Source organism: Triticum dicoccoides, chromosome 1A (assembly GCF_002162155.2).
Source record: "Triticum dicoccoides isolate Atlit2015 ecotype Zavitan chromosome 1A, WEW_v2.0, whole genome shotgun sequence".
Lineage (NCBI taxonomy): Eukaryota > Viridiplantae > Streptophyta > Magnoliopsida > Poales > Poaceae > Triticum > Triticum dicoccoides.
In genome coordinates this window covers 347,635,334-347,644,464 of record NC_041380.1, presented here as the reverse complement: position 1 = coordinate 347,644,464, position 9,131 = coordinate 347,635,334, and the positions used below count along the sequence as shown (strand labels likewise).

The window sequence follows — 9,131 nt, the reverse complement described above, 5'->3', positions numbered from 1 at the left end:
ACCCCGTGGTCACAATCTATCTTTTCAGTTTAAAATGGAGCCGAAAATACACTATGCAGAGGATGATTGCCCGGTTACACCTCCAGATGGCTTCCCAAAAGATGATGAGCTTCAGTTTGAGGTTGAGATGTTGGATTTCTTTGAAGCCAAGGTTAGTCTTGTTATGATTGGAGCATGATACGTTGTATATATTTCGGAATCATGATGGTACAATGGTTCTGATATATTTTCAGCCATTAATTTCCTTTTGTACTTCTAAATCGATCAATTTCAGCATGATATGAGTCTGAAGAGTTATGCAATTTATGTTAATTAAGACTCTGTTCGCAACATAATAGCCACCTAAAAGAGTTGTTCGCCCTGCATGCATCCTTCTGCTGTTGCCGTGCACATCATTGCTACTGTTGCACACGATGCTTGCCCCACACCATAATGATGGCTTTCATGGTTACCGATTATTTCTGTTACCATCTAGGATGTTGGGCCAATATATCTCACGAAGAACTACAACATCACCATATGTGTAATGTATCAGTATACAGCATAATAAACTGTGTGAACGATAGAGATTTGTATTTCTATCTTTCATGATTAGGTGAATGATATCGATCATGACATGGCATCCCCTATGGGAACTATCAAGTTAAGTGCAACACGCAAGTAAGCATGTTGGTCAGATAAACATATGGTTCATATAAGCTCCATTCGCCAAGTCGATGCCCTAATTATTTTTCTCTCCTTCTAACCCCCGGTCATGGTTTAAAAACCGAACCGGTGAGACTGTCGATTCAGATTTTCAACGGTCAGACCACCAGCTCATTGGTTAATTGACAACCAAAAACAGCAATATTTAAGCTAATTTTTCAGAAAAAATGACCCCAGATCAAATGGTTAGACATAATATTTGATGTAATCCATTAATAAATCACAAAGTGTTGCTAGCCCAGTTGGTTATTCGGCCTTTAGAGTGCCATGGCTCAAGGTCAAGGGTTTGATCCCTAGTTTATGCACCATTTTCTTAATATTTCCCTGTTTTTTTTTACTAAAAGACCAATGCGTCATAAAAAACGGACAAGGCTCCGGTTCTGATTTTTCTGATCAGACCGCTGGTCCGGTCGGGTTTTTAAAACTATGCCCCAGGTAGTTGATTTCCTGACTCCATGACTTTGTACTCACTGCAATGCCTAGTACCAATCAGTCACATCAACAACAACAACAAAGCCTTTAGTCCCAAACAAGTTGGGGTAGGCTAGAGGTGAAACCCATCAGATCTCGCGACCAACTCATGGCTCTGTCACATGGATAGCAAGCTTCTACGCAGCCCTGTCCATAGCTAGTTCTTTGGTGATACTCCAATCCTTCAGGTCTCTCTTAACAGACTCCACCCATGTCAACTTCGGTCTACCCCGACCTCTCTTGAAATTCTCCGCACGCTTTAGCCGTCCGCTATGCACTGGAGCTCCCGGAGGCCTGCACTGAATATGCCCAAACCATCTCAGACGATGTTGGACAAGCTTCTCTTCGATTGGTGCCACCCCAACTCTATCTCGTATATCATCATCCCATATCATCATCCCGGACTCGATCCTTCCTCGTGTGGCCACACATCCATCTCAACATACGCATCTCCGCCACACCTAGCTGTTGAACATGTCGCCTTTTAGTCGGCCAACACTCAGCGCCATACAACATTACGGGTCGACCCGCCGTCCTGTCGAACTTGCCTTTTAAGCTTTTGTGGCACTCTCTTGTCACAGAGAATACCAATCAGACACATAATAATATTATTTGCCACATTCGATTCGGTTATTGACTCTAGTTTTCTCTCTCTTTCAGGTCGTGACTGAGGATTTAGGGGTTGTAAAGAAGGTAAACAGACATTCTATATTGATAGCATAAAATATATTCAGTTTTATCCAGTTGGGATTTTTAAATACTTTATTTTATTTATGTTTGGAGCACCTGTTTGATATTTTTTGTGCTTTCCAAAGTTAGCATAGTAAAAGGATTCATATATTCAGTTTGGGATTCCCCAAATGTTATCGGCATCCTTTACTCCCATGTTAGACTTTTTTTGTTGGTTATACAATAAGATGTCAAGTAAATGAGAGCAGATGCTTCAGCATTGTGGCAAACTTATCATTGCCCTTTGGATGTGGCAGATAGTTGATGAAGGCAAGGGGTGGGAAACACCTAGAGAACCATATGAAGTGACAGCACGGTAAATGTTTATTTTACTCTAAATCTAATAAATTCTGCTTAGTGCTTGGCAGCGTTAGCACATAGTTTTTCTTTCTTTATGGTTAGTGCCCAAATGCTACATAATTGACTTCTTTAATATGACTACTAGAAAACTGAAGTGTAAACTGAAATTGTAGTTGCATTTGATGATACAAACATATAATGGTCAATTTGCACAGAAAGGGATGAGGGGATACAAACCACTGAGACTATAAGGACGTGAGCCTAGCTCACTTGGTCGGGGGAGTGAATGCAATCCTACTTCTGGGTTCAAGTCCTCATGGACATGAATTTGTGTTCCTATTTATACTGTTGGGGGCTTCCCTTGCAGTTTCCCTTCAAAAACCACGAGTAAATGAACCCACCTGCTTGTCGACTGCGTCTTCTGGCATCTAGTTTGGTTCAAGGCGCTGTCATGGATAAGATCTACGGCAACAGCGCCATCTCCGGCGGGCGGCAAAGAATTCGCTGACTTGTTGAGAACAATGGTTGTGGTCACTCCCTCTGCGCTGAGGCACGGGACAAGCTCCATCATGGATTTGGAACCGAAGGAAACATATCTTTTCCTCAATGATACCCCAGCCATACTCGACCTCCTAGACATGATCGACTGCGTCTTTTGGCATCTAGTTTGGTTCAAGGCGCTGTCATGGATAAGATCTACGGCAACAGCGGCATCTCCGGCGGGAGGCGAAGAATTCGCTGACTTGTTGAGAACAATGGTTGTGGCCACTCCCTCTGCGCTGAGGCACGGGACAAGCTCCATCATGGATTTGGAACCGAAGGAAACATGTCTTTTCCTCAATGATACCCCATCCATACTCGACCTCCTAGACACGATCGAGGAGGCAAACCCTTGGGTCACACCGTCCTGCCCAATGGTTAGACTTAGGGCTCTTTTTGTTCACTTGGCTGTAGCCTACTGCAGACTCGTAAATAACACTTTTCCAGCTCTATCAGTACAACAAGGCATAATGCTTGTTGTGTTTTCTCGGGGGAAATAAATAGATAACTAAATTAGCATCTGTTATGCCATATTGGTGCTGGAGAGCAAGACAGCGGTGTTTTATGGTGTTGTGTCTAAATTACCCTTGTCCAGAACTTTTATCTGATAGGCATGCCAGGCTTCCTTTACTTCTACTGCTTTTCATCTTCCTTTCCTGCCACAATTGCTATTGTTGAAGTATATGTGGATTGCCCAACCTTCTCCATCAGTTCGGACTTTTGGTTCTACTGGTTGGTGCATGAAACTTAATATGGTATTAGAGCCAAGAGGTCTTGCGCTCAAGTCTCGGCTTTCGCAATTTAATAAAAATTTGCTTGCCTTCTCTTTGTTGTTGAAGTATATGTGGATTGCCCAACCTTCTCCATCAGTTCACACTTTTTGTTCTACTGGTTGGTGCATGAAACTTAATAGCTATATCTGTCACGTGCAACAGTGACATGGGTATGTGGGGAGTAAATTGCAAAAAACCACCACAATTGGGTCAAAGTTATCAATGCTTCAGGAAAAAACCACCAGAAAACATGCATTTTGGTGGGTGTTTGATGACTTTTGCTCAATTGTGTTGGTTTTTTGTAATTTATTCGTATGTGGGTGAGGGGTGGAGTCTGTTAAGCCTATTCTAGGTACTGGTCCTGAGAGGATGACTGTTGTATGTGAGCCCATGTTCAGCCTGGCCCATAAGACCCAGGCCCGCTCCAGTGATCTAGAAGAGGAGGCAGACCATGTCTGGTCAGTTGCGCCCGCAACACACACGAACCAGCAGCCACTGGGGTACGTATCTCTCTCTTGTCAACATGGTATCAGACCAGGTCGGGGCACTGGAGCTAGCAGAGCCAGCGAGGAGGCGGCACATCTGGGCGTGGCTTCTGTGTGTGTGCGCGTTGTGCGTGCGGCTATGCGCTGGCTGTGCGGGCAACGGCGGCTGCCTCGGTTCGGCGAGGAGGTGGAGCTGGAGGCGGCGAGCTTGGATGAGGAGAGGAGAAGGAGGAGCTGCGGCGGCTGCTGAGGGAAGGAGAAGGAGGAGCTGCGGCTGCTGCTGAGAAGAGAAGAAGGTGATTGGAGAGGAGAAGGAGGAGCTGCCGCTGCTGCTTGCTGTTTGTGGTGAGAAGGAAGAAAATGCAGTGCTGTGCTGCTGCTGATTTGCTTCTGCATGCATGCTGATTGGAGAAGAAGGGTTTGAGTGACCAGATTGCGAGCAGACTATCCGGTAGGGGCTGTGGTCCTGAAGGTGGCAGTGACTGCTACTGAGAGCTGCTGCTGATTCTGCTGCTGCTGGCTTGGTGCTGGTGCATGTAGCAGAGGCTCTCACAGCTAAGTGAGTAGCTGAAGTGAGTGATCCTGGTGGTGGTGTAGCTTTGTTGTTGTGGCTGCTGATTGCAGAGGAGGCAGCACTAGTGGTGTTGCCACACAAAATTGCAGAGCGACACCACGATAACCGTCGTGCTTTCGTGGCGACGAACGATTGCTTTACAAGCAAAGCAACAAAGATCTCCTCGCTTTGTTAGAGGAGAGACGACCGCTTTTCAATGCAAAACGGCAAAGATCAACCAAACCCTAGGGCTGCCAGGGCTCGGCAGGAAGAACGACAGAAAGAAACGAACGTGAAAAGGTAATATGTATTTTGTGAATAGATCAATTGGTGTTTTTTCAATCGGCCACGGCCTTACATTTATATTGGCACGCTGGACTTGGCGTATACAAAAACGATTCCAAAGCTAAACCGACTAGAATCTGGCCATCTTAATTGGATTACCATGTATAGCACGATTACCATATATAGCACTTTACGTTTTTAATCGGACAGCTAACACGCATAGCTAACCTGCATGGCAACCCCTCTTGGCCATATTCACATATATAAGTACTCATCGCCTTGCCTTTTATGAATAAAATATTCTGGCCACGTCGCTAATCACAACACATAATGGTGATCACGTATGAATGATATTTCTCCACTCTTCACGCGTATTTCTGCATGTTGCATTTTCCCTTATGTAACTCCACCCGTAGCATTGCAATCTTCAGCTTTGACCTCTGATCCTTGTTAGGACTTGTCCTAGGTAGCATCGTGGTAACTCTGAAATACTGTGAGTATGGCTAGGGCATGTCCAAAGTATCCTCTTGTCCATGAAAATTCTTGTTGCAATCTTTACAAAAAATAGTAACTGATTAGCTTGAATGACTATTAATTAATGACCCATCAACAGGCTACTAGCCAAATTACACCATGAACAGGTGGCACAGCTAGGAGAAGACGAGATGGAGTCTCTTGTCAATAGAGTGATTGCGACTGAATCTGAAACTGCAAATGAGTATTGATGTTCATCCTGAATATGCCCAAGATCCCGTGGAGTGGAGCTGTCATGATGGCCACCTTCTTCATCAACCGCATGCCATCCCGGGTGACGGGTATGAAATCACCGTGTGAGTTGGTTTTCACAGAAAATAAATTCCCAGTTCTCCCCAAGGTGTTTTGTTGCACTTGTTTTGTTATTGGGTATTCTTCAGGACAAAGAGGTACAAATGCCGGAGTTCGTCTGAGAGACGGACATTTGTGAGCATGGATGTTACGTTCCGTGAATCGGAACCCTTTATGGTGAGAAAACTTATCTCAGTGTCTTGTTTGAAGAACTTGACCAATGTCTCCTCCGGAGATTGGTCAAGAGGGGAGAGTAGTACACACAAATGGAGATGCAACAATCACCTTTAGTAACTCATGTGGCTCCTGCGATGCAAGCACCAGCTTCCACTGATGATGTGCAGGTTGGCACACAGACTCAGACTGGTAGTGTGCCGAGGTGGGCAAGAGAGCAAGAGGAGAGCTAAAGGTGTATTCACGGAACCGTGCACCAGCTCAGATTGGTAGTGTGCCAAGGTGGACAGCAGAGCAAGAGGAGTAGCTAAAGGTGTATTCACGGAAGCGAGATGATGGTGTTGCACATCAAGGGGAGCAACTAGATCAACCACTGATGGAACAATAGGGTAATAATGATGTGATCTCCATCTCCTCTGATGGGGATTGGGCTAAAGGATCAATTAAAGGGGAAAATTGCTTTGAGGAGAACTCGAGCAACAGCAGGGATACCGGAGAAACGGTATGGATTCGATGACGATGATATTGCAAATTACGTCTCCCATGAAGCATTATCTCCAGCCCACAAAGCATTTATTGTTTCTCTTCAGTCTGTGTCAATTCCGATTGACTAGAAGAAGGCAAGGAGGACTCAAAGAGGACTCAAAGTGGCGGGCGGCAGAGCTGGAGGCTCTGCGTAAGAATAAGACATGGGTACTGACACCCCTTCCAAAAGGAAAGAAGGCAGTCAACTGCAAGTAGGTATACACTGTGAAGCAAAATGCAGAAGGAAAGGTTGAAAGGTACAAAGAAAAGCTTGTGGCGGCGACCGGGGGTGGGGGGGGGTGGGGATAGCCATACATACGACATTGACTACTATGAGACCTTTGCTCCAGTAGCAAAGATGAACACTGGGAGGGTTCTGATCTCATGTGCAGCAAATTTTGGCTGACCTTTACACCAACTTGATGTGAAGAGTGTCTTCTTGCATGGGGACTTGCAAGAGGAGGCATACATGGAGATTCCACGTGAGTTCTCGACTTCCGAGACTGTTGGCGAGGTATGCAGGCCGAAGAAAGCCCATTGCGGACTGAAGCAGTCTCCAAGAGCTTGGTTTGACAAGTTTAGACGGGCGGTGTGTGACATGGGGTATGGACAATGCAATGGTGATCATACATAGTTTATAGAAACTCTAAAGGGAAAATAAACATCCTTGCAGTTTATCTTGATGATATCATTATCACCAGTGATGTTGACGGAGAGATAGCAAGGTTAAATGGGTGTCTGAGTAAGACCTTTGAAGTTAAAGATCTTGGTCGACTCAAGTACTTCCTTGGTATAGAAGTGGTCAAGTCTGGAAAGGAATAACTATTTCTCAAAGAAAGTATACCCTGACCTCCTCTATGATGTTGGTGTTGAAGTATTGTCTAACCCTTTCCATCAGTTCAGACTTTTCGTTGTGTTGGCTAGTGCATGAAGCTTAACATGGTATCAGAGCCTAAGGTCTTGAGTTCAAGTCCTGGCTTTCGCAGTTTATTTAAAAATTGTTGCTCCCCCCTTCCTGTCCACGTATAGGCCTCTTGAGCCATACCTTTGAGTCTATTCATGTGTTGAATTCCCGTGTCACACGCGAGAGGGGTGTTGAAATGTATATGTGGATTGCCTAGCCCTTTTCATCAGTTCGGACTTTTGGTTGCGTTGGCTAGTGCATGAAGCTTAACATGGTATCAGAGCCTAAGGTCTTGAGTTCAAGTCCTGTTTTTCATAGTTTATTTAAAAATTGTTGCTGCCCCCCTCTGAGCCATACCTCTGAGTCTATTCATGTGTTAAATTCCCGCATCACATGTGAGAGGGGGTGTTGAAGTGCATATGTGGATTGCCTAGCCATATCAGAGCTAATGTCTTGAGTTCAAGTCATGGCTTTAGCAATTTATCCAAAAATTGTTGTCGCCCCCCATTGTCCACGTATAGGCCTCTTGAGCCATACCTCTGAGTCTATCCATGTGTTGACTTTCCGCGTCACATGTGAGGGGGGGTGTTGAAGTGTATATGTGGATTGTCTAGCCCTTTCCATCAGTTCGGAGTTTTGGTTGCGTTGGCTAGTGCATGAAGCTTAACAGTTGGCATGTTGGGTTGTCGACTGTGCAACCCCAATTGATCAAAACCATAAAGTGACTGCCTAATCACGTGGTTGTCGAGCCGCTGCTCTCCCCTCTTTGGTCGGTTGCTGCTTCCCATCTTGCATCGCTGCCGCTCTTCGGCCGACTGCAGCTGCCCTTTTCCTCTGTCAGCCCACTACTTCTCTAACCCGGTCAGCGTTGCCTCCTGATTGGGCTGCTTCGTCCCCTCCAGAGATCTGGCCGCCCCGGTCAACGCTCTTCGGAGATTGGGATGCTTTGTCACCCTCCACAGATTGGGCCGACTCGGTCAACTCTTCTTCTATATGTTGATGACATGATCATCACCGGTGACAACCATGAGTACATGCCTTTGTTAAGGCATGTCTTAGTGAGCAGTCTTAGTGAGCATGCCTTTGTTAAGACATGCCTTTGTTAAGGCATGTCTTAGTGAGCAGTCTCTTATGTTTGATCTTGGCTCTCTTTGCTATTTTCTTGGGATTGAGGTTTCCTCTACCTCTGATACCTTCTTTATTTCCCAAGAGAAATATATTTAGGATCTTCTTGCTCGTGTTGCTCTTACTGATAAGTGCACTGTTGACACTCATGGAGCTCAATGTTCAACTCCGTGCTTCTGATGGTCCCTTGTCTGATCCGACGCGTCATGGGCATTTTGAGCCAGTTTGTTTCTGCTCCCACTTCGGTTCACTGTAGTCACCTTCGTGTTCTACGATATCTTCGTGGCACGATCTTTCAACGTCTTTTCTTTTCCTGCTCCAGTTCTTTACAGCTTCAGACCTATTCAGATGCTTCGTGGGCTAGTGGTCCCTCAGATAGCCGTTCACTTTCTTCTTATTTTCTTGTTGGTTCTCTCATCGCGTAGAAGATGAAGAAACAGACTGCAGTTTCCCATTTGAGTGCGGAGGCTGCGTTATGACTTGGTTATGATGGTTACTTACTTCGGGAGTTTGGTGTTTCTGTCACTACACCCACTCCCCTCCCGTCAAACAGTGCAGGTGAAGCATGAGCTCCCCAAGCATATTGGTGTTAATGCTTCTTTTGTGCGTGCTGCTGTGCAGGATTAGGTTATTCCTCTTCAGTATGTGCCTTTCGAGTTACAGTTGGCGGATTTTACGAAGGCCCAGACTAGAGCGCAACATGGATTTTATCTCTCCAGACTCAGTGTTGTGGATCC

The 9,131-nt window shown here is 45.5% G+C and overlaps 1 protein-coding gene across 2 annotated transcripts in view; it reads left to right on the top strand.

The window, feature by feature from the left end:
• Positions 1 to 9,131, top strand: part of LOC119272152 (peptidyl-prolyl cis-trans isomerase PASTICCINO1-like) — a 22,799-nt gene that overhangs the window by 2,834 nt on the left and 10,834 nt on the right. For both annotated transcript variants that reach the window (XM_037553720.1, XM_037553714.1), the window contains 3 exons: positions 29 to 151; positions 1,837 to 1,869; positions 2,163 to 2,221. In XM_037553720.1, coding sequence (XP_037409617.1) covers positions 29 to 151; positions 1,837 to 1,869; positions 2,163 to 2,221 — 215 coding nt within the window. The remainder of the gene's footprint in view (positions 1 to 28; positions 152 to 1,836; positions 1,870 to 2,162; positions 2,222 to 9,131) is intronic.